This window comes from Diospyros lotus, chromosome 7 (genome assembly GCF_014633365.1).
Source record: "Diospyros lotus cultivar Yz01 chromosome 7, ASM1463336v1, whole genome shotgun sequence".
Taxonomy (NCBI): domain Eukaryota; kingdom Viridiplantae; phylum Streptophyta; class Magnoliopsida; order Ericales; family Ebenaceae; genus Diospyros; species Diospyros lotus.
The window spans coordinates 30,300,660-30,327,405 of NC_068344.1; the positions used below are offsets into that span (position 1 = coordinate 30,300,660).

General features: G+C 37.6%; 1 protein-coding gene across 1 annotated transcript; it reads left to right on the plus strand.

Annotated features, from left to right (window-relative positions):
* Nucleotides 1-228: 228 nt before the first annotated feature.
* Nucleotides 229-26,688, plus strand: LOC127806590 (uncharacterized). The gene is made up of 6 exons (XM_052343973.1): nucleotides 229-599; nucleotides 10,777-11,052; nucleotides 11,133-11,306; nucleotides 11,436-11,542; nucleotides 18,688-19,016; nucleotides 25,807-26,688. The coding sequence occupies exons 1-6, from the start codon at nucleotides 441-443 to the stop codon at nucleotides 26,406-26,408; spliced, it is 1,647 nt and encodes a 548-aa protein (XP_052199933.1). The 5' UTR covers nucleotides 229-440; the 3' UTR covers nucleotides 26,409-26,688.
* The last annotated feature ends 58 nt before the right edge of the window (nucleotides 26,689-26,746 follow it).

Here is a 26,746-nt window from a genome sequence, read left to right on the forward strand (position 1 = left end):
CGACGTGAAATGACTAGGCACACGAGTAAAATACTCCTCACCAAAGGCGATGAGATAACACAAGGTAGTGAGAAGCAATAAAACGCAAATGATATTTTTATTATTTACGAATATAGATTAGAGTGTAGCTCATAAAATACTAATAATAGCATGTTAAGTTAAATAATAATGAATATTCGTTTTCTCTAGGAAACTATATACTCAGTCTCCTACCGAAAGGGTTTTGAACTTTTGAGATTCTCTGGGTTTTATTTTATTTGTGCGGAAACTTGGAGCAAAACCGGACGCGTCATCGATGCCCTAGACTGGGGATCCACTAGGGTTTCGAATTCCTAATTCCAAATTCCAAAACAAGCTCAAAGAATTTTCTGTCTACTCTCCATTCTCTGTTCTCGTTGCGGTGTGTTTGGGAGGAGTTCGAATCCGTGGTGTTCAAGCTGATGGTTCAGTTGAGGAGATCGGTTTCGAGTTTTCAGCCGGACCCAAGCGCGGCTAGCGTTGGCGGTAATTTTCCAGTGAAACTGCAGATTGAGGACTTGTTGGAGAGCGAACAGGCTCCCCTCCATAAGCGAGCCAAGTGCTCCACGCCTTTGAACGAGGTTGGATTTTGTTTTCCCTTCTTGTTATTATTATTATTATTATTATTATTATTATTATTTTGGTGCTCTCTTAAGCTATCGGTAAAGCTGGGCACCCAGTGACAGGCCTTGGCAAAGATGATCAGCATATTTTATAGCGCAAGCGCTGCGATCTAATTTTCTTTTCCTTCCTTTCAACGCGGTAATGATCATTTATTTGATGCTTGAACCTGGAAATTTGATGCCTTACTATTTCGAGAAATGAGACAAGGAGAGAGATTTTTTGGATTTTTGGCCTATTTGCCTGCTGGGAAGTTGAGCAACTGGTGATAAATAGTAGAAACAGATCAGTAATTGTAAGCAGCATGAGTTCGCTAGAGTTTATGTTATTTCATTTTAAGCATAGGACTTGTGAATTCTAACATTCTTGTCTTTTGTTCCCACGTTCATTTCTGAGCATAGGATTTATTGCTGCACTTTTGAATTGAAGCCGTAGAAAATATGACAAGTTTATTTTTGCATTTTGTGGTCTGTGTGATTGCAAGGAAGGTTCAGAACATGGTGAGAGGTAGTAGCAAGGGTCTGGCTGTGGCCCTGTGATAGTGACTGGGCATGTTTTTGCAGTAAGTGAAACGTGCTGAAGGTGTTGGATTTTCAAAATGATAAATTCATATAACTAAAGTATTTATGTATTTTGAGAGGAATGAACTCCACTGAATGCTGATAATGGATGATGTTAAGTTCGCTACATTGTGGTTAACATAGAAAGATGTTAGTGTAGAGAGAAAAAGGTGGTTTATGGTGGGTTTATTGGTCATGGCTAAGACTTGCATTTACTTCTATAGAGGTGGCCTATTGTTTCATATATACATGTTGTATGCTCTACACTCAATGGAAATAGCCATTGTCAAATTGCATCTTATTTTTTTTTCTTTCTACTGTAGGCAACTTTTGTAGACTATTTACAGATCCATGTCCATTGTGGGATTTTAAATAAATTAGAGTAATTACGATTTTAAATAAACAAGTTAAAACTAATTATGGAATAAAACAAAAATAGATTGTTTTATATGCTTTATCTAGGAGAGGTGGGGTAGGGGAGGGAAAGGTACATAGTGGAATAGAATGGAAAGGAAAGGGAAGCAACATAAAAGTAGTTAGTTTCCCCTTGTTTGAGAAGAATGAGACATATAGGAGAGTGATATATTATCGTTTTATTTAGATAGAGAATGAAAGGGGAGGGAACGGTAAAGTATCTAAAACAAAATAACTAGGGTAACAAATGATCTAAGCCGAGCTATAAAGCTCAGGCTTATTTGTTTAGAATTTTATCATGCTTGAGCTCTAGCCTAAGCTTGGGACAAGCTCAAAAATGAGTCTTTGGCTTTGTTATTCAAGTTTTGCACTGAGTGGCTGGAAATTTTAGAAGGACTCGGTTATATTAGGCTAATATGCGGTAGCGGCAAATTAGGAAATAAAAGGCTAATTGCATGTAAATTTAAGTGAGGGGTAGATAGGGCATTTGTCCGGGTATTCTCTCATTGTAACTTTCACCTCTTATGTCTATAAATAAGAGGCGTGGGGTAGTCTGTCGAGAGCTTGATATACTGATTGTAATCATTGATTGTGAGAGCTGTATTGCTAGAGAAAAGATAGAAGATATATATTTGTAATCTTGCAGTGAGGGTTCTTGGTTTTTTAGTGAGGATTGTAGGGTGTGCGAGTGATTCCTATGTACTGATTTCATCAAGTTTCTAGTGGATTGCTCTCTTTGTGAATGCTAGATGTAGGACTGGTTTTAACCAGTTCGAACCAGGATATCAAACTAGGATAAATCTCAGTGCATTTTGTGGTTTGATTGCTCTAACTCTAATATTTTTTATTTCTTTAATTTTATGTTTTTGTTGTATATTTGAATCAGTGAGAGAATGCATAAACAGTGGTCAGATTTGTTGGTTTATTGGGTGAATTCTTAGACCGACAGTGCTCCCGATTGTAACAAATTGGTATCAACAGTGTTCTAAAACGCGCTAGGTGCTAGTTGAGCGCCTGACTGTGGTCTAGCGCCTAGGTGGGGCCTAGGAAAATTGTTGTGTTTTTTTTTAACATTTTAATGTTATTTTCAAGTAAATCAAAGTTGGAACAAGTGAAATAATGGAATTATGCATGAGAAAACAAAGACAGCTTGCTGCATGCTACTTGTTGGCTTTGTTTGTTGCTTGCTTGTAAGTTACAAATATTAAAATATTCAAAACATTAAAATATCTAGAAAATATGCTAGACCAGTTTATTTGTTTGGCATAGAAAATATGACAAGTTTATTTGTTTGTTTCTTACAAACATGGTTTTAAACGCAGCCTAGGCCCCGTTGAGGCATTAGGCGGCCCTTGGTAGATGACATGTTGATTGCAAGCCAATCACACGTGGAAGTCCAAAATTTAAAATTGAAGTTGAAATCATCATTTGAAATGAAGGAGGTAGGAGAGGCTAGGAAGATTTTAGGAATTGAAATATCTAGAAATAGGCAGCTAAGGAAGGTTCAGCTATTGCAAAAGCCCTATTGAGAAGCTCATTAGGAAGTTCCATATGCTTGAGGCACAGGAAGTCAATGTTCCTTTTGCTTAACATTTTAAGTTGTCCCACATGTAATCACCAAGTGATGAAGATAGCATGAGTGTTACAAGTAGGTTCATGGCTAATCTGGGAAAAGACCATTGGATAGCCATTAAGTGGATATTTAGGTACCTAAAAGGAACAATCAATATGACATTAGTTTATGGTGGAGTTAGTTTAGATGAAGAGCCTAACATTTTAGGGTTCATTGATACTAATTATGCAATGGATATAGATAAGAGGAGATTCTATACAGGATATGGGTTTAAGTTATGGAACTCAACCATTAGTTGAAAAACCAATTTACAAACTGTAGTGGCTCTCTCCACCATTGAGACTGAGTATATAGTTGTTACTAAAGCTATAAAAGAGGCCTTATGGTTGAAGGGTATTGTTAACTATAGGACTGATTACCTCACAAGAAACCTCACTTCGAGTGAATCAATTCACAAATAGACTAACAGATATTTCGAGTGAATCAAAAATAATAACAAAAAGTAAAAGAGGCAAGAAACTTATCCTGGTTCAGGCGTAAATTGCCCTACATCCAGACTGCCGAAGCTTGACAGAATCCACTAGAAAGCAATGAATTACAACACTCTCACTCGCACACACTTGGCTATCAATCGTAGCTTTCCTCTTGAGAATCTAAGGACCGAGCTCTTTGCTCTCTCTCTATTCTCTCTAGAGCCCGTGTAAGACTTAGAAAAGAATGATTGAAAATGAATGAATGAATGAGAACTTATCCGCCTCTATTTATAAGATATAGAGGCAGTTACAACAAGGACATAAAAGCAAATATAAGAAATAAAAAAGGGACTACCAGAAACTAATTTATAAGAGTTAGTTCCATTACATTTTAAACTCATAAAATATAAAAGACAAAATTATTTCTAACTACATTTAAAACCCTCTCCCGATGATTTGAATGCTAACTAATGCAAATCCTAACAGGTATGGTAGGTGAACTCCTAGGGAAAGATATTAAGGCTACTTTAATGTGTGATAGTCAAAGTGCTATACACTTAGCTAAGAATCAAGTTCATCATGAGAGAACTAAGCATATTGATGTGAGGTACCACTTTATTAGAGAGATCCTTGAAAGAAAGGAAGTGGATCTAATTAAGGTGGCTAGTGAGGATAACACAACTGATATATTCATGAAGGCAGTGTCTATGGCTAAATTACTCCATTGTTTAAGACACTTGCAGATTTCTTGTGTAAATGAATGGTCAGTTTCTGTTTTTGCAAGTTAAAAGGATGAGCAGTTGATGAAATCAGTTTCTGGATGATACTCATGCAAAATGGTGGAGAATTGTTATGTTTTGCATTGAGTATTGGAGATCTAGAAGGAAGAGAGATAGATCCCGGTTTGATCTTTGGCGCAAGTCAGTTAGTTGACTGCTTAGTGGTTTAACGATCACTATTAGTTGAGGGGCAATTTAGGTATTGTTATATCTTTTTTAATTCCCTTGTTATATCCGCCCTTTTTTGCCCTTCCTCCCTTGTCATCCTAAATGGCCTGCTTCATTTCAGGTCTTTCCTCACTTCTTGCAGCAACCAGGCCTAATCGTAGGGCCTTAGCAGTCTTATAAATACCTCCAGTATGCTAGCTGCTCTTTGTATAACCATTAGGCTGTCGCCTATGCTTTCTAGAAATAGCTTCTAGTGCCGTTTCATGCAGCCGTGCCGTTTCATGCAGCCTCGCCCTCTCAACCGCTTGTTCTACTGTGACGGGACACATCATTTTCACAATATGTCTCAACATTTCGTTAAGACCATTAATGAATTTCAACACAAAGTAAGATTCTGTTATACCTAGGGACACTGGTAGTCACTAGATCCCACAAGAAAACCAATCAAGACACACTTAGATGAGAATATTTAGGCGAGAACAATCCTCTCACACCCTCACAAACCCTCTTGGATTTATTTGCCAATCACATAGCAAAAAATTATATGAAACAAAAACAAGAAAAAGGGAATTGAAAAACAGGACAGAAATGCAAACCAACAAGAAGAACAAGCATATTATCTTGGTTCAGAATGCCTTTGGCAAACCTACATCCAGCCTTCAAACACCCACTAAGAGCAGCCTTCTTTATTACCAAGAATGATCAGTACAACAGCTTGAGTAATTTCTCCTATTCCCGAGTACATCTAACACTCATTCTCCTAGATTACAAAGCTATCTTGCTCACTAGCCTCTCTCTAAATGAATCTTTGCCCGACACAATAGAATGAGAAATCTACCTCTCTTGCTACCCCTTGCCCTATATTTATAATAGTGGGTGGATATCCCAATGAAAACTATTAAATATTTACAGTTTAACCCCCAAACTATTACTAATTACATATTGGGAAGTAAAATTTTATTCAATGCTTCATTGGCCCTCAAAATACACTGCTTTCACTGATCTTCTTATCCTATACTCTAGACAACTTTTAATAGATTCCTTTAAGGTTGGTTGGAAATTAAGCATCCGTGCTTTCAATTTCTCAAATTTGACCTTATAATCCATTACGAACCCTTATTGCGTTAGGCTATTGAATTCATCTCATCTCTAAGTTGATTTAAGGAAGCATAGTACTTCTTAGAAAAACATTCAATTGGAACACTAACCTAAAATTTCTATGAGAATAGAATCATCAAGTCATCCCACTTTCTACTAACGTCCTTGATTACTTTCCTCGTTGCATCACATTCTTCCTTAAATGTTTTCCCAAATAGCTGTTCACTTTCAAGAAGTGCTTCGGCCATCTCGACAAATGCAATCCTTGAAAATTCACTTTTGTAAATTGATCTGCTCCGTTGCAATCTTTCTGAAAGCACAATCGGTTTTTGTTGTTGCCAAGAATCGATCAGAAATCACCTGGGTCTATACTCAATCAACTTTGTTGTGGCCTCCTAAGGGTTGCCTACTCTTAGCTTCCAAAGTCATTGGAATTCTGTTTGAAATCGCATCACATGCAGTGACCTAGATCAATTGGATAGTCGATCGCCTCACGGTAGTCGCCTAGGAGAATTGATCGCCTCACAGTAGTTGCCTAGGTCAAATAGCCAAGAATTCCTCCTCCTTCGCCTTTGCAATTCAAACCTAGAGGTGCTTGGCCTACTTTGCCTTCAATTTCGAGCCCAAATTAGCATTGAATTTGATTCTGAAGTTGCTTCTCGATAATTGCCTGGATGTTGCGTCGCAATCTGGATTGGAAGTCAGCAGTCTTGATTGCGTTTCAATCACAATTGAGACCACCTTAATGAATCGCACTCGCTGGTGTTTGTTGATGTTCACATTCGAGCCTAGATTTGCTTCTGATTGCATCTTCCTCCTCACCCCAACCTCAATTCCGCAGCCAAGGACTGTCGGTCCAAATCACAGTTGGAATTCTCTGTTAAGACCCTAGAGTTTTCTAGGGTTTGAATAGGAATTTAGAAGAAGAAGAAGAAGAAGAACAGAATGGGGAGGGAAACAGAACCAAAAAAGGGAGAATGAGAGAGAGAAAAGAATAGAGAGAGATGTATGGAGAATTGGAGAAAGATAGGCTAGAGAGAGCGAATATGGAAAACATTCTTGTATTATTGGATAATTCCTTCAGCTATTACACAAGCTTTCTTATAGGCTCTCTCCTAACTCCCTAACAATCATTCAGCTAACTCCTAACCCCCTAACCGCTTACAACACAACCCTTTGTTAGTTATAGCCCCATTTGTCCCTTATACCCCTAGGTTCCTAACATTCTCCTTCAAAAATCCAAACCCAACTACTTACAAGTTTTCTTGAATCACAGTCGATTATTGAATTGGCTTGTTCGTGGATTTGCTACTAGAATCACCAATCGCCGATCACCCACAGTCTAATAGCGATTGTGATAAATCTGATCGCTCGGAATTGCTTCACCCCAATGTCACAACTGCTGTTGACAAGGCGGGAATGCCTCGCTCCACTTCACAACTTTGAAACTAGCTTCCGATAATCGTTGGCTCACTACAATCCCGAAGATCGCTTATCTACGATCAACTTCCAGAAATCAGCAGGCAAAGATCTTTCGAGAACTGGTGGCTCTGATACCAAATTGTCACATTCCTTAAGTTACGTAGGGTTGAGATTGGAATTAGGGGGAAATCGGAATGAGAGAACTAAAAGAAGGGAGAGAAATTAGCAGAAAAAGAGAGAGAAATCAGAGAGAACGGAGAGAGGGATAGAGAGAATTAGAAGGAAAATATTTCAATATCATTTCACATAATATCCCATCCTCTTACAAGTGCCTTTTTATAGGCATGGCTGACTGTCAACTGAATTCATAATAGCACCTATGTGCTCCTAACAAATTGCAAAATATCTCCTAACAAACTATTGTAACCCTATTATAATATTGCCTCTCTATTGCACCTAAGGTCATGACAGATTGTATTTATACTTATATATTTATTGTCATTGTTTTTTTAGTGTTTACACAAGATATTTGTGCCAAACTATAAAAAAGTAATTGTAGGATTTTATTAAGGTTAATGATTGTGTTTGCTTTTTACAAGAATAATAAGGATAATATAATTTCATCATTGATTCTCCTCCCTCCTCCCTATACCCCAAATTAAATTGTATGAAAAAATGAGGTATGGAAGGAGACATACTTCCTCTCCTCTCCCCATTCCTTCCAATACAAAAACCTCTCCACCATGGGTGCAAAGTTTTACCTACCTATCTCTCCCCTTCATTACCTCCCATTCAAACCATTCCCTTCCTACCCCTTGGTATCACAATCTAGATTATGCATTCCGAATTGTGGTTCTTTTGTGTCTTGGGATTTCAAGGAATGCAATTCGGATCCACAAGAATGGGTTTGCCAAGCAATGCATGAGTTTAGTTAAAACAATTAAAAACTAGGGAAGAAACTTGAAGCTAGAATAATTCTCAAAGAAGATTAGAGAAAAGAAAGCTTGCCTACAGCCTACCTCACTTTCTTGTATATTCTATTGCATTTTTGAATTATATTCAAACCTAGCAAACAAACTTTTATAATAGCAAAGTATCAATCTAACCAATTTTGACTTGAGTGCAATTATAAAACTTACGACAAACCAAAAAAAGAACCAAGTAAGCCTTACCCTTTTCATACCATAGAATTAGCATACTGATGTACCACGTACCTATTCCTGGAACATACCATGTTCTTGGTAACTATGATTCAAACAAGGTGTTGAACTTTTTAATTTAAGAATTTTAAACTTCAAAACTTTTTGTTAAAATTTGCAGCAGTTAGTATCGATCTAAATGAAGGAGTCTCAAATAGGGCTAGAAATATGATTGTATTTTATGTTTTAATGAGTTAAAATGTAATGTAACTAGTATCTTTTGAATTAGTTCCGGAAGCCCTTCTATTTCTTCTTATTTGTCATTTTAGTCCCTTATTGCAACTACCTCTATTAGTTATAAATAGAGGTGGATAGGTTCTGTTGAGGCACCTAGAATTCTTTCTATTGTATTCGCACACGGGAGCCTTAGAGAATTGAGAGAGCTAATGCTTGGTCCTTGTATTCTTGTGAGAGAGGCTATTGATTCTTAGCCTAAGTGTGTGCGAGGGAGATCGGAGAGGAAGTGCTGTATTCTTGTGTCTTCGATAGTGGATTTTGTCGGCATCTTCTGGCAATTTGGATGTAGGGCAAATTCTTGTCCGAATTAGAATAAGTCTTTTTGTTCATTTACTGTTATTGCTTGTTATTTTGTTCTTTTTTACATTTCTTTTGTTTCTATCACTATCGGGAAAGGGTTTGGATGTGAGAGAGTGTCTATTTGTGTGAGGAAACTGATCCAAGACTCAACACTTTTTATGAAAAATTAGAGGTTTCTAAACCATATTAATACTTTTTAAATTTTTTTCATGTATATATAAAAAATATAACTTATTATATGTCGCACATCAGCTGTGCTATGTCCAAATCTTTTAGAAAATTATTGTGTAGGTGTGTCAATTTCATTTTGTGTTTTTTTCCTGTTTCCACGCTCCTTTTTAGTCATGAAATTGCTTTGGTGCCTTGTCATGTTCTTTCATCAGAGAAAGTATTATAGTAAAAAGAAAGAGGAATTGGGCCCATCTCTTTAAATTAGTCAAAGCTATGAATTAATTGTGGAGAGAGAAAGAAATAAAATAACAAAAAGAGAAATTGATAGATTTCAAATTAGCATGCCTGGCAAGTTTAAAAACGGACACAATAACATAGTGGCAACTTTCATGACACCAGTAAAGAAAATCAAAGTTGGAGCAAACGAAGAGCATAGGCACTAAAAAAAAAACAGTTTCTCTTTTGAGACATGGATAACATGTGTCATTGGCATTTTGGCTGAGAGAGTTGTGGTTTATCAAAAAAAGGAAGGGTAAACAAAAGGAGCAGGCTAGCACATTTGACAAAAGTAAGCAGACAAGCAAAAAATTCTTATATAAATTTACTCTTCTTGTAACAGCTTCTAGTTTGATACGTGGGTAACACATGTCATTGGTATTTTGGCCGTTAAAGTTGGGGTTTAATGAAAAAATAAAGGTTAAAAAAAGAAGGAATTAGGCTAGCAGGTTTGACAAAAGTAACCAGGCAAACAAACATATAAATTTATTTTCCCCGTATTAGAGAGATAGTACTTTGATTTCTAATTTCTCATCTGTTTCCTAATTGTGTTTTTGAGCCTGCAATTCATTGGTTGGATTGGGAATCTAATCCATTAAAAACTTCTTATTAAGCATCAGCAATTCTGAGGTGGGGAATCCTGTGATGTCTGGCATGCAGTTTCTAGGCAACCAAGGGTCAGGAATTTACTATTTAGTTAGGTGAAGAATTAATAATCTATAACCTTCTTGTTATGATTTTTGTTCCAATCCTTCATGTCAAGTTTGGCACTTGGAAGCTTCTCAGTACAGCCATTAGAGTGCATTTTGTGTATTGGTTTTATGATAAACAAAGACAATAAATAATTTTCTTTTCATGGAAGTTTTTGACTTTGCCTCTATGAAAACAGCTTTTGTCATTTTTGGGTCTTGGCCATGACTGGTATTCAAGCTAACTTACAATTTGGTCTGATTTAGGTTATAGCACATTGTAGGGGAAAAAAGGCATTGTTGTATGGTCTGAAATGAGATTCATCATTGGAGTTCTCTTTATTGGAGGTTCTATGTATGAAATTGCACTTTTTTTATCTGTTGGTTTTTCTTTTCTTTATTTTTTTGGGTGGGGGTGGGGGTTGTGAAGTAGTGTTGTACAAGGAAGACAAAGATGAGTTTGCTGAATTTTTAGCCCACCACAGAGACCAAAGGGTATATTGAAAATTAAGAACTTTGTTCTTTTTTTTAAATGAATTTGCAGCACCATAATATATTGCTACAAGATGTTTATACTTACAAACACTTTTGTTCATTTGTTAATGAAATATAGTGTCAAACTCATTCTATATGGTGTACTCATTTTTGATATTTTTAGTCAACTTTCTGAAACTCTCACAAAGTTTTCAACATTTATTTTTCTTTTTAACTTTTATATAGCGGCATTTTACTATTTGAGATTGTTTTTTTTTTCATGACCTCGTCTACCAACAAGCAGTGGAGCACTGGAAACAATGAGTTCCCTGTCCCACCTTCACATTACAATCCACTTGATGAGCCTAGTCCTTTAGGCTTGCGCCTGAAGAAAAGCCCCTCATTGTTGGACTTGGTACAAATGATGCTCTCCAAAGGTAATACCTCTTCCATTGCTTCTGCACCAAGTGAAAAATCAAGAGACAAGAAGGATGCCAAGGGCTCCAATGCTTCTTCTACTGCTGAAAAACTGAAGGCCACAAATTTTCCAGCCATGCTTTTAAGGATTGGAAACTGGGAGGTATTCCATGGACTTTGTGCCCACTCTTTGTCAAATGTCTGAAATCCTATTCTACCAGCTAAAGCTTTATCTGCTGGCAGTTTTTGTCAAGATTTGAAGGTGATTTGATAGCAAAATGCTACTTTGCTAAGCATAAACTTGTCTGGGAAATCCTTGAGGGCGGCCTGAAGAGTAAAATAGAGATCCAATGGTCAGATATCATGGCTTTGAAGGCGAATTGTCCTGCTGATGGACCTGAAACTTTGGCTGTGACGGTGATGCATTATATTTACATGCTGTTGATATGTGCTGTCCCTGTCAAGGGCAGAGGATATCCAATTTTGTGGATATTGTCTTCTTCCCTAAATTGTTGACATCAACACTTGTCATCTTTTGTGTTGCAGCTGGCTAGGCCTCCACATTTTTGTAAGGAGATCAACCCGCAGCCTAGAAAGCACACCTTATGGGATGCATGTGAAGATTTCACTGATGGACAAGCCAGTATACACAGGTAAAATTTTTGTTACTTATTCTGAGTTAAGGGACTAATAGGAAAATGATCTAAGTAGATTGCTTAATTTTTATTATTTGCTTGAGAGTTGGGAGAGTGTGATTTGTCTTTAGGTGCTCCTAATGTTTCTTCCATGTGATACCCCCCCCCCCCCCCCCCCTCCTCCTCTTTCTCTCTCTCTCTCTCTCTCACACACACACACACACACACACACATTGATTGATGGAAAGAGATGGAAAGTTTTCTTCAAGGGTAGCTAAACTGATTTGTTTGGATAGTGTAGTGGCATTCACTCCAGAGTCCAGATATTGCACTGATTCAAAGTCTAACTCAATCTCTTACCTCAAGCTGAAGGTTTAGTGATTGAGTAACTCCAGAATCCAATTTTCATCGCCTGATGAAACTTTAGGCAGTTGATGCTTTGTCTGGGCTTTTGACTTGATTCTGTACTGGGCATTGACCTTGGTGTTTCTTCAGGTGCTAAGACAGGTGGCTGATGCAACGCCTGATGGTCTCCAAATGCTTTCTTTGAGAAAGCAATTTTTTTCTTATTCACTTACAAAATGTGATTTTCAGAAAGCAAATCCTTATCTTCCTCATCCAATAACATAAAGTCTTCTAATGACTCTCTCCTCACCAAAAAACCTCTCTATTCCACTTCTTAAGACCCCTTCTTATAATTTCAACTTCCTAAATAGGCCAAAACCAGGATACTGACAATAGCTTTTGTGAGAAGTCAGAGGTAGAACTCCAACCTGAAAAGCCAGTTTAACAAGTGGAGGGATCCTCCTCCTTATATATAGCACATGTCTCCTTTATTAAGGCGATGTGGGATTCTCACACTCTCCCCCACGCCGAAGCTTCTCCAGTAACTGATATATACCCAAGTGATCAGGCAAGGTACTGGTCCATGACTACAACCGAGGGTAGTCCCCCAGCCAAGGGTTGGCTCTGATACCATGTGAGAAATTAGAGGTAGAACTCCAACTTGAAAAGCCAGCTTAACAGGTAGAGGAATCCTCCTCCTTATATATAGACCAGGTCTCCCTTGCTGAGGCGATGTGAGATTCTCACAGCTTTCTCAGCAACTTTTGGTCAAACCCACAAAAGTAACCTCTCTATGTTTAATGTGCACAATGTATTGTCCCAAACATGGCCATGAACTTACTTTCTGTTTGTAGCTGGATGCCTGAAGCATAAGCTCTTGGAAAACTATATCTGAATCAGCTAAAGGAGAGTGAATGTGGCAACTCTCCCAGCCCAGCCCACAGGAAAGCTTCATAGTTTGATAAAAAAATGTTTCTATTCATACTATTATAGTTATTATTATTGTTTACATCGATAACTTTATTTTACAAGTTTAATCCTATTGACTGAGGGAATTTGTCTTGGTACTGAACACAATGATGTCCCATCTCATCCTCAAGCTTTAATCTTTTATCCTTTTGTTCTCCTCTTCTTAATATTGTCTGGCTTAATGTTAACCTAGGGTTTTTAGAATTGAATCTTTAGATAAATTATTGCCTCTCTCAACCGCATACACCCTCATGGATTGTTAATGAAGAAAGAACAGAAACTGAATAATAGAATGATAAATTGAATCAGAAATAGGAACAAGAAATCAAACCACACAATTGAACACCAGTTTATCCCTATTCAGATTGCCCCTTAGGACAACCCTATATCCAGCCTTATAATCCTCCCGAGCAGCCTTACTTTATCGAAAACAGATCAGTACAGCAATACCCGAGTACACCCTCAATTGCTCGCCAAGATTACAAAAGACTATCTCTTCTCTCTAGCCTTTCCTCTCAGAACGAAACAGAAGCAGTACTCGCAGAGAAAATGAATTATGTCACTCGGCTAACCCCTTGCCCCCTTATTTATAGACTAAGAGGGCGGACATCCTAATATAATTACCGGTATTAGATATTATCTGTTTAACCCCCAAACTTAACTAAATTACAGTTAGAACAAAATTAAAACTGTCCATCTAAACATTAGCCATTTATTACAATTGCCTTCACTGATCTTTTAGGAACTGACTTGAGGCATACTTATCACAATACTCCACCATTTGCCTTGAGTTCAATCCATCTGCCAAAGCTGATCCTGCTCTCCTCTGGGACTGCATGCTGAACCTGATCACTTAACACAACAAACTTTCAATATATTCAAACAATGTTGTAACTTGGACAAAGGAATTGGTTTGGTAAATATATCAGCTGCATTATTTTTTCCAGCAACTTTAATTGGGTCTACTTCCTCCTTCTCAAGGATCTCCCTAATGAAATGATACCTAACATCAATATGTTTGGTTCTTTCATGGTGGGATTGATTCTTAGCTAAGTGAATTGCATTTTGGTTATCACATCTTAACTCAACCTTAACATTTCTTCCCAGGAGTTCACCCACAATACCTTTTAACTGAAAACCTTCCTTGATTGCTTCCATAACAGCAATGTATTCAGCCTTAGTGGTGGAAAGAGCCACCACGGGCTGCAGGTTGGTCTTCCAGCTAATGGTAGAATTCCATAACTAAAAAACATATCCATTTGTGGATCTCCTCCTATCTAGGTATGCTGCATAATCAACATCTAAAAACCCTAAAATGCAAGGTTCTTCTTCTAGTTTTGCTCCACCATAAACTAAGGCCATATCCAATGTTCCTTTTACATACCTAAATGTCCACTTCACAGCATCCCAGTGAGCCCTACCCGGATTGGCCATAAATCTGTCAGATGCACTCATAGCATGGGCCAAATCTGGTATTGTACGGACCATGTTGTACATTTGGTTGCCCACTACATTTGAGTGAGGAATCTTACTCATTTCTTTCATGTTTGCTTCACTACTTGGGGACTGCTCATGGGAGAGTTTAAAGTGTTGTGCAAAGGGGACTGAAACCTCCTTTGCATCCATCATATTAAACTTCTTAATCAACTTGCTAAGGTATGCCTTTTGGGATAGGATACACTGTCTATGCTGCTTATTTCTCCTAATTTATATGCCCAATATCTTTCTAGCTTCTCCTAATTCTTTCATTTCAAAGGCTGATCTCAATCTCACCTTTAAGTTTTGAATTTCTATGGCTAATTGACTAGCAATCAGCATATCATCTACATATAGGAGAAGATATGTTGAGATCTTACTAGGCATATGCTTGAAATAAACACAGCTATCATATGCACTCCTTTTAAACCCTTGGACTATCATAAATGAGTCAAATTTCTTATACCATTGCCTAGGGGATTGCTTCAATCCATAGAGACTTCCTAAGCAAGCATACTTGCTCTCTTTTCCCTCTAACCTCAAATCCCTTAGGCTGTTCCATAAGAATATTTTCCTCTAACTCTCCATGTAAAAAGATTGTGGTGACATCCATTTGATCAAGAATTAAATCTAAGTGTGCTGTTATGGCTAACAAGATCATAATTGAGGTATGCCTCACCATCGATGAGAATACCTCATTAAAATCTATCCCAGATACTTGAGTGAAGCCCCTGGCCACTAACCTAGCCTTATACCTAGGATTATCTTCTTTCCCATCACCTTCCTTAATCTTGAATAACGATTTACAGCCTACAACCCTCTTACCTAAGGGTTTATCTATTAACATCCAAGTCTTGTTTTTTTATGAGGGACTCCATCTCGGATTGCATGGCAACTTGCCATTTCTTGGAGTCTTTAGAGTGCATTGCGTCTTCAAATGTAAGAGGCTCCTCACCAGCTTCTCCTATTGCACTTGAAAGTGCATGGGAAACTAAATCTGAATGCCCATACCTAACTGGAGGTCTCACATTCTTCTTTGCCTATCTCTTGCAACATTATACCTCTCATGGTCTTGCTCAATCTCTATGCTAGATGGCTCTACACTCTCTCTACTATAATCTGAATCCTGACCTATAGGACTGTCTATTATATTTTCTGACATCTCTTCTTCTGAATTTAGGTTTATAGGGCTATCTAAGACATTTTCTAAAGGTCCTAGTTGCTGTTCAACTTCCACTGCTTTAGTATTCCCTTCATTTCCCTTAGATTTATCTAAGTTTATGTCTTTTATAGTAGAGTTTTCATCAAAGGTCACATCCCTAGATATTATTGTCCTAGGTAACCCTGATTCTAGAATCCAGAATTTGTACCCTTTTACACCAAAAGGATACCCTATAAATAGACGTCTTTTGGCCCTTGGTTCAAGCTTCCCTTGCTTGACATAGACATAAGCCAAGCACCCAAACACTCTTAAGTGATCCAAGTTAGGTTTATGTCCACTCCACATTTCATATGGGATCTTAAATCCTATAGCAGCTGAGGGAGGTAAGTTTATAATATAGGCTGCTGTGTTTACAGCTTCCCCCCAAAAAGTTTTGGGTAATTTAGCATGAAAAATCATGCATCTAACCCTCTCTAGCAAGGTCCTATTCGTCCTTTTAGCAAGCCCATTTTTCTTTGGATTTCCCATTTTTCTTCGGATTTCCAGGAGCTATTAAATGTCTTAGGATTCCATTTTCTTTTCATAGATAGTGAATTCCTTATTACAAAATTCTAAACCATTATCTGTCCTAATGATTTTAATTTTGCTTCCTTTTTGGTTTTCTATAATGGTTTTCCATCCCTTAAAAACCTCAAAAGCGTGGTCTTTTGACTTAAGAACATACACCCAAACCATCCTGGAAAAGTCATCTATAATTGATAAGAAATACTTAGCTCCACCATGAGTTAATGTTTGGGCAGAACCCCACAAATCAGTTTATATAGTTTTAAGGTGCTTTAGATGAATGTATGGCAGTTTTGGAGAATTTTACCTTAGTTGATTTCCCAAATATGCATGACTCACGTTTATCTAAATCTGTAAGTTTCCCTTCTCCTAATATTCCTTGCTTAGATAATTCCCTATGGCCTTGCTCACTAATGTGAGCTATCCTAAAATGCCAAAGCCTTGTCTTATCACAGGCTTTTACCTCAGTGGCTGTAGCTTCTCCACACATTGTGGAGGCTTGCAGCACATAGATTCCATTATTTAGGATTGCTCTCATGCTTATTAGAGAGCCTCTAGACACCCTTAGGACCCCACCATCTCCTCTATAAGAGTAGCCGTTTCTATCTAACTCTCCAAGGGAAATTAAACTTCTTTTCAAATCAGGAACATATCTTACAAAATTCAATGTTTTAATAGACCCATCATTCAGTTTGATCTTTATATCTCCTAGGCCTTTAATCCTACATTCATGATTATTCCTTAACACCACCTTACCCCCTTCTATTTCTTTAAAATTCAAGAACTATTGCCTATGGGGTGACATGTGGAAAGAGCACTCGGAATCTAATATCTATACATCTTTATCTGTATTTTCAGACACTACAAGTGCATTGGCACTATCATAGTCATATTCACAAATGGATAAGGAAATTTCAGACTTAGGTCTATCTAGGAAATCCTTCTTTTTCTTAGGACAATTTCTCTTAATATGTCCTTCCTCATGGCAGTTATAACATTTTATAATTCTCCTACCATTCTTGGATTTTGACCTCGATCTTCCCCTTTGCATAGGGTCCCTCTTATCGGTTCTAGACGTAACTGATAACACATCCCCAACTGAGTTCTTTCCTTTCTACCCTATGTTGCAATTCCTTTGAATTCAATGCCCCTATTACATCATCTAGGGTTAGGGTGTCCCTGCCAGTTTTAATATATCTACAAAAGTCTCATAATTTTGGGAGAGAATGTGACAAGACTAATGCATTATCCTCATCATCATATTTAACATCTATATTTTCCAGATTTAGACACAGTTTATTAAAACTGTCAATGTGATCTTGTAAACTTTGACCTTCATTCATTTTGAAGGTAAAGAACTTGGGATTTAAATACAATTGGCTTGATAGGGTCTTGGTCATGTAAAGACTTTCTAATTTAAGCCAAAGCTCTGCTGCAGTTTTCATTTTAGACACCTCCCGCAGTACCTTATCCCCTAAACTCAAGATTAACGTATTATAGGCTTTCTTAATGATTTCTTTCTTCTGATCTTCCGAATAGGTTCCAAGCATTTTCTTTTCCCCATCTAATGCTTCTTCCGGTCCTAAATTCCCTAGCAAAGCTCTCATTTTCATTTTCCAATGGCCAAAATCATTCTGCCCATCAAAATTTTCAATATCATATCTAGTGGCAGACATTCTTGACACTTTTTCTATGACAACAATTATAATGAAATCTTGGCTTTTCTTGATCCTAAAGACTGGCTCTAATACCAAGTTGTTAACCTAGGGTTCTTTAGAATTGAATCTTTAGAAGAATTATTGCCTCTCAACCGCATACACCCTCACAGATTGTTAATGAAAAAAGAACAAAAACTGAACAACAGAATGATAAATTGAATAAGAAATAGGAACAAGAAATCAAACCACACAACTGAACACCGATTTATCTTGGTTCAGATTGTCCCTTAGGACAACCTCACATCCAACCTTAGATTCCTCTTGAGAGCAGCCTTATTTTATTGAAAACAGATCAGTACAGTAATACCCGAGTACACCCTTATTGCTCACCAAGATTACAAAGGACTATCTCTTCTCTCTAGCCTTTCCTCTCAGAACGAAACAGAAGCAATATTTGCACAAAAAATGAATTATGTCACTCGACTAACCCCCTGCCCCCTTATTTATAGACTAAGAGGGCGGACATCCCAATATAATTACCGGAATTAGATATTACCGGTTTAACCCCCAAACTTAACTAAACTATAGTTGGAATAAAATTAAAACTGCCTATCTAAACATTAGCCGATTATTACAATTGCCTTCACTAATCTTTTAGGAACTAACTCGAGGCAAACTTATCACACTTAATGCTGACCCTTTCTTCACAAAATGCGCACAACTGCATCTATTGCTTCTTGATGTGTGTTACACCTGTTGGTTGCCTTTTAAGTTTCATATCAGACATGTATTATTCTTTGTATCATAACTTTCTTGTTCTATATGCAACCCACTTATCTCAAATTTTGTGTCAGATGCCTTTAGTTAGGCTTGATACTTAGGGATACACTTAATGGTTTTTGTAGTTCCATATCCAACACACTTATATCATGTTTTGTGTCAGATGCCTCTTTAAGGTTTGATAATGAGGCACTTCATTCTTTTTGTAGGCAACATTTTCTGCAGTGTGAACAAGGCCTCCTAAATAAACACTATGAGAAATTAATCCAGTGTGACATGCATCTCAATCTTGTTAGCCAACGACCTGAAATGGGTTTAGATTCGCCATATTTTTTGGTACAAGGTTCTGTTCCTAAGGATTCAAATGAATCCATAATTCAGAAAGTTGATGAATTGGAGACCACTAAAGGATCTTCCTTGTCTGGCTTTCATCATGTACCGTCCATATCATTGTCTTGCTCTTCAAAATTTGAACAGCAGGATTCCGTTGGTGTAATGCTGGACTATTTGTCTCGAGAAGCGCCTCTTCCTAGCTCAGGTAAAACAATGAACTTGGGATTCCTTTTAGCATGTTGAATGACTATTTTATTCTTGTAGTTGATTCTTCTCTTTATCCTTTACTATGTATTTATATTTGATTGTTCTTGTGGTTATAGTTTCGAATGATATTTGTTTAAACTAAGCAAACACAGAGTAAACTACCCAAATTATGAGTACTTTTTTAGGAAAAAAATTGGCAAGTATATAAACTAAACAAACACGGAATAAACCATGTGTCAACGATTGAAGTTTAAAGTTGGATGATTGGCTATCAAATAGAAGAGGATAAGGAGCTGAGAAGATAAAGCCTTATTTGTTTTAAGTCTTTTAATCTCTTATGTAAATTTGTAAATTATAAAGTTATTTAGTCCTACTAATTAGGAGTGTAATATGTTCCTAGTTTTTAGGAGAATTATTAGGAGATTTCTTGTATATATATTAGCTTACACACAGAATGGAAAATCAAGGAATTCTATTCTCTTGAAAGTTCCTTTTGACATGGTATCAGAGCTGGCCTTCTAAGGGGCTCCTTTTTTCGGCCTCTAGTGCCTTTCTCAAGCGTTCGTTGCCACCACCTTAGGTGGATAATCAAGGCCTCCTTTGCCTATGTTCTTCACCCGATAAGCCCTCTTTGGCTCCTTTTTTCCTTACCTGATCTTTGATCATTTATTCCTTCACCCGATAGGATAGGATGTCTATTGCCTCTTAACACGAATCCAACACCAAAGACGATGGAAACCAACAACACCACGAAAATTCTATTTGCTAGAACGGGTAATACAGGCAATGGAGGAGAGTTCCAAAATCTCTAGGTAGCCTATCGATTGAATGGGAACAATTATTTGAAGTGGTCCCAATTGATCCGTACTTTTCTCAAGGGAAAAGGGAAACTAAATCATCTCTTGGGGATTGGTCCTAAGGTGGAAGATCCTATGTTTGCAGCATGGGATGAGGAGGATTCTTTAGTGATGTCATGGCTATGGAATTCAATGGTGCTGTAGATAAGTGATGCGGTGATGTTCTTAACAACTACAAAAGACATATGGGAGGTAGTTAAGCTCACCTATTCCAAGGTGAAAGATGTTGCACAAATCTACGAAGGACCACCAAACAAGGGGTACGGTCTATCACTGAGTATGCCAATACATTGCTAATTTTATGGCAAGAATTGGATCATTACCAATGCGTCAAGATGAAATACAGTGAAGATGCAGTAGTACAAAAAAAGGTTTGTGGAGAAAGAAAGAACCTATGATTTCTTGGTTGGACTTAATATGGAGTTTGATGTGGTAAGAGTTCAAATTCTTGGTAAGGAGGATTTACCCTCTTTAAATGAAGTAATCTCTATAATCCGGGCTGAAGAAAGGAGAAGGGGAGTGATGCTGGACGACTCTCCAATAGAGAGATCAACACTAGTACCACTAAAGGCTCCTAACATGGGTTCTAAAGAGGAGAAGAAAGTTGGGGATAGAGACTCTTTATGGTGTACCTTCTATAAAAAACCTAGGCATATCATAGAGAGATGTTGGAAGTTACATGGAAAACCATCCAAATGAGGACAGTTGGGGGGCCAAAGCCAAGCCTACAACAATGACGACAACAGATCCAGCCTTTATCCCACTATATGGGGTTGGCTACATGAATTCTAAACTTTCATGTATTTCTGTCTTTTGTCATATCTTTATTTAGGCCCATACATTTCATATCAAACTTTAATGTCTCTCTCAAAATTTTCTTGGATCTGCCTCTACCTCTTTTTTTGACTAATTGTTTCATTTCGTCAACTCTCTTCACATGAGCGTCTCTTGGTCTCCTTCTCAAATGACCAAACCATCTTAGTCTAGTCTCTCTCATCTTCTCCTTGATTGGCACTACTCCTACCTTATTACGAATAAACTCATTTCTAATTTTATCTTTTCTTGTATGGTCGCATATCTATCTTAGCATCCTCATCTCCGCTACGCTCGTCTTTTGTTCATGCTGGTATTTGACTGCCCAACATTTTGTGCTATACAACAAAACTGGTTTTATAGCTGTCCTATAGAATTTTCTTTTCAGTTTTAATGAGATTTTACCATCAACAAGAAGCAGCCAACAAGAAGCATAACAAAAAGGATCAGAACAGGGAGAAGGCTTGGATCTCAACCGGGTAGAAATCGAGAAGCTAAGGAATTTCCTAGAATCTCTTGACAAAAAAAAAAAAAAAAGGTACCTGTTCTCTTGCACTTACAGGTATTTCCTCTCATTCTCTTACCCTACATGCTTTGGACCCAACCTAACTCTTGGATCTTAGACTCTGGGGCAATAGATCATATGACCCCTCTTTCCCATTATTTCATTACCTACCGCCTTTGTTCAAGTTCCAAGAAAATAACCATGGCAGATGGGTCTTTAACCACCATTGTCAGCCAAGGAGATATCATTCTCAATGAATATCTTACACTCAAGAATGTTCTCCATGTCCCTAAATTATTCACTAACCTTATTTCCATTCAAAAACTGGTCCTGGACAACAATTGCAATGCTAACTTTTATCCTACTTTTTGTGAAATTCAGGGACAGGAATCGAAGAAGATGATTGGGCTTGCTAAGTCTAGGGCTATCCTATACTATCTTGTGGGACCAAATGAGCTGGAGAAAAAGGAAAAGGTGAATTATGTGTCATGTTTGGTGCAATCTAGTGGAGATCAGATTTGGTTACATCACTATCGCCTTGGTCACCCCTCATTTTTTACTCTTAGGGTCATGTTTCCAGCTTTATTTAGGGGTCTTGATGTTAAAAATTTCCAGTGTTCAATTTGTAAATTTGTTAAACATAAGAGGCTGACTTATGCTTCATCGAATAAAGGAACTTCTATTCCATTCTCTCTCATTCATAGTGATATTTGGGGCCCTACAACCGTTTCCAATATTTTTGGGGCATGGTGGTTTATAGTGTTTGTGGATGATTGCACCCGAGTGATGTGGTTATTATTTATGAAAAATAAATCTGAAGTGAACACTATTTTTCCTAACTTCTATAACATGATTAGTACTCAATTTGGAGTGAAAATCAAGAGACTAAGTTCTAATAATGCCACAGATTTCTTTAACCAAACCCTATCAAATTTATTCCAACAAAAAGGGATTATCCATGAGTCTTCTTATTCCTATACTCCCCAACAAAATGGGTTAGTCGAGAGAAAAAATGGGCATCTATTGGTTGTTACTAGAGCACTCCTTTTTCACCACAATGTTCCTAAAACTATTGGGGAGAAGTAGTTCTAATTGTCACATCCCTCATCAATCAATTGCCTTCCCAAACTCTTGACTCTCTCAGCCCCATGCAACTCCTAAGCAAACACTTCCCTGATATTCATATCCCTAGTTGCTGGAAACCAAAAATTTTTGGGTGTATATCATTTGTCCATATTCATAATCCTCATAGAGGCAAGTTAGACCCTTGAGCTCTAAACTGCATCTTCATTGGATACTCATCTACCCAAAAAGGCTATAGATGTTGCCATCCCCCTTCAAAAAAATTCTGTGTCAACTGAATGTGACTTTTGTAGAAAACATGCCTTATTTTAACCATTCTCATAACAGCCAAACAGTCACAGACAGAGACCCAATTTCATCTTTGCCTAATCTGGATTTTTCTTATTATTTGTCTTATTCTGGTCCGGTTAATTCTAAGGATTCGTCAAATATGACTCAAGAGGACCCTACTCCAAGTACTACTCCTCTACAAGTCTATTCAAGACGGAAGCAACTGGTTTCTAGCCCTATGCATACCCAAGAATCCAATTCATCTCCTGAACCTGATGCTAAGAGCACTGACAGTCTCCTTGAAATCACATCAGGTAAATCTCCTATTAATCCCTCTGGATCTATAACCGAACATATTAAACCTGTGAGTGAGCTTGAAATCTCTCAAAGTGATCATGAATGGCCTATTGCTCTTAGAAAAGACACTAGGACTTGTACCAAGTATCCATTGCATATGTTTTTGTCCTATTCCAATTTATCTAGCCCACATAAAACCTTCCTGACTAGCCTGCATACCATACCTATTTCTAAGCACTTTATCGAAGCTATAGGGGATGAGAGTTGGAGGAATGCCATGGAAGTCGAGATGACAGCCCTTGAAAAAAATCAAACTTGGGAGTTGGTTCAATTACCTAAAAGAAAACATCTAGTGAGATGTAAATGGGTTTACACAGTCAAATATAATTTTGATGGGATATTCTACAGATATAAGACAAGGTTAGTGGCCAAGTGATACACTCAAGTATATGTCATATATTACTTAGACACATTTGCCCCTGTTGCAAAGCTAAACACAGTTCGAGTACTCATATCTTTAGTTGCTAATCTAGGCTGGCCATTGCTGCAATATGATATAAAAAATGTCTTCTTGCATGGAGACCTAGAAGAGGAAGTTTACATGGATTTACCATTTTGATATAGTCCAACTACCTAAGATCATGTAGTGTGCAAATTGAAGAAGGCTTTATACGGCCTTAAACAATCTCTCAGGGCTTGGTTTGGCCAATTTACGAAAGTAATGCTTACTCTAGGGTATAAACAAAGTCAAGGAGACCATACCCTCTTCATACATCACTCGACCACATGGGGAGTGACAGCTTTACTTGTGTATGTGGATGATATTGTTGTGACAAAAAATGATGAAGTTAGGAATAAACTTAGGGAATGCCTAACCAAGGAGTTTGAAATTAAAGAATTGGAAAGATTGAAATACTTCTTAGGCATAGAAGTTGCCCACTCAAAAGAAGGCAGTTTTATTTCACAACAAAAATATATTGTGGATTTGCTAACAGAAACCAGACTACTAGGTTGTAAGGTAGCTGAAACTCCAATTGAACCCAATCATAAATTGGGGGAAGTCCCAGAGAATAATGAAGTTGACAAGGGGTCCTACCAAAGGCTAGTGGGAAAACTAATTTACCTAGCTCATACTTAGCTGGATATTGCATATGTAGTGGGGGTGGTTAGCCAATTCATGCATAATCCAAAAGAAACTCACCAAATGGCAGTTTGTAGAATATTGCATTATTTGAAAGGAACATTGGGAAAAGGCATTATGCATGACACTTGAAGCCTCTACTGATGCAGATTCTGTAGGGTTAGTGGTGGACATGAGATCTATATGGTAACCTTCTGACTAGAAGAAGTAAGAAAAAAGGTGTAGTGGCTAGGGCAAGTGCGGAGGTACAATTCAAATCTATGGCTCTAGGAGTTTGAGAGTTACTCTGGTTGAAAATACTACTAGATGACTTGAAAATCATTTTGGTAGCACCTATGAGACTCTATTGTGACAACAAATCAGCAATAAGTATTGCTCACAATCCAGTCCAACACGACAGAACTAAGCATGTTGAAGTGAACAAATATTTTATCAAAAAAAATTGGATAGTGGCTTGATTTGTACCCCATATATTTCATCTTGTGAACAGTTTGTAGATATTATAACTAAAGGGTTACCCGCAGCCATTTATCAAAAGATGACTAGCAAGTTTGGAATGGACGATATTCATTCTCAATCTTGAGAGGGAGTGTCAACGAATGAAGTTTAAAGTTGGATGATTGGCTATCAAATAGAAGAGGATAAGGAAGCAAGAAGAAAAAACCTTATTTGTTTTAAGTTTTTTAATCTCGTATAAATTTGTAAATTATAAAGTTATATAGTCCTACTAATTAGGATTGTAATATGTTCCTAGTTTTTAGGAGAGTTATTAGGAGATTTCTTGTTTATATATTAGCTTACACACGGAATGGAAGATCAAGGAATTCTATTCTCTTCAAAGTTCCTTTTGACACTATGTTAGTGTTAAATATAAGCCTTGAGGCTCTTGATATTTTTTCGCTGGTCTTAGAACATGTATTTTGTTGGAAATTTCTGATTTCTTTATGAAAAGTTCCTGTTAAGCTAAAATAAAAATGCAAAGATTCCTGAACCTTTTCCCACTTGCACAAGTATCACAGCAAGCATGGAGTTTAGATTCTTCAGAATTCTCAAGTAATTACTGCTGTAACCCAGTTATCTTGCTTGCAGATAAGAGAAAGTTGTGCCTTGGCATGGTCTTAGTTACAGCCTTTCTGCATTTCATCATCTCCAGAAGTCTTAGTTATCAACAATAAAACTGGAATTCTGGTTATTTTTATTGTATTTCTTGGTTGGATGCCCCGCGCCCAGCGGGGGGGGGGGGGGGGGTGTTAAGTCTGTGAACATAGTTCTTTGCTGCTGCTTGATTAAGGTATTTGAGATAGGATTTATGCAGTACAGTTAATGGGGATGCTTCAAATTATAAAACAATTTCTAGTGACCCAATCCCACATTGGTAATCTACTCTGGTTGGATAATAATATTACTTGGTCCCGTAAACCAATCAAAGTTACCTTCTGCTAGCGCTTTTGGTGAGGATCCTCAAGTGTCACACAATTAGCCAGTTTTTAGGGGGGTTTTTTTTTTTTTTTCATATTTCCTTTTGTTGTTCAAGTATGAATCAGTATTAAATACTAGTGTTGGTTCTATTGCTTAAATGCGTTTTCAGTCATATCAGGAAAATTATATTATGCATTATTAATCATAAAAAGAATTAAAATATGCATGTTGACTTATTCTATGTTTTTGTGGCCTTCTTGCCTTTGTTTTATGTATCTAGGCTAATTATCATTAGCAGTATGCATTCAGAAATATTTGTCTTTATAGTATTATTGCATATGTAGTTTGTGCAAAAGTATTATCTATTTCAACTGGCCACTGATTTTTACTTGGTAATTGTCAGTGATGGACCTGCATGGAATTGATGGGAATAAAAGTCGCGGAGGAGCTCGCTCTCTGGCACAACAGGATCAGGAACAGTTAAAAAATTCAGGGCTCCATCCCTCCATGTCCATGAGTGATCTTGTGAACCGCATTGGAAATTGTATTTCAGAAAGAATGGGCTCTGTAAATTCGACATGCTTTAAGGATGGATTAGAATATCAAGGCATACTGGAGAACGTTGCGCAGAGCCTGCTGAGCGATACACAACTGACAACAGCTTCAGATGATAACAAACTTATGGCCCGAGTCAATTCACTTTGCTGCCTCCTGCAGCAGCAGGACACTGCTACGTCACCAGGGGTTCAGGCTGAAAGTAAAAGTCAGCTTATTGAATGGAACAAGGCTTCCGAGTCAATTCATGAGAGCGAGGCTGGAAATGAGTTTAGGGTTACGGAAGAGTACTCCAAAGATGATGCTCCTGGCTGTAACCAGCAGGTACCAGCTATGTCGAGGAAGGACTCGTTTGGGGATTTACTGCTTAATCTACCGCGAATAGCATCTCTGCCAAAATTCCTGTTTGACATATCAGAAGATGATGATGATGAGAACCAAACGCGATAGGGCCGGAAAGTCCTTGGTGTAATATTGCATTTTATGGTTGGATTTCTGTCTCTCACCATATGTGGTGGGACTGTGGACTTTGATCTTTTTCTGGGAGCCCATAGACCATGGCTATTGGCTGGTAGTGGTAGGTAAAAGTGAACATTTTGGACGAGGGGAGCTCTAGGGTTCGGAAAATACTCTTTTTTGATGAAGAATCCTGGGAAGCTCTATTTAGAAGAAGAATAATTAATGTGTCGGATTAGACCATTCTCAAGATTTATTGATGTTAAAAAAGTTATGAATCGTGTTTTCTGCTTGTCATGACTACTATGCGCTGCAGGAATTATCTAATAATC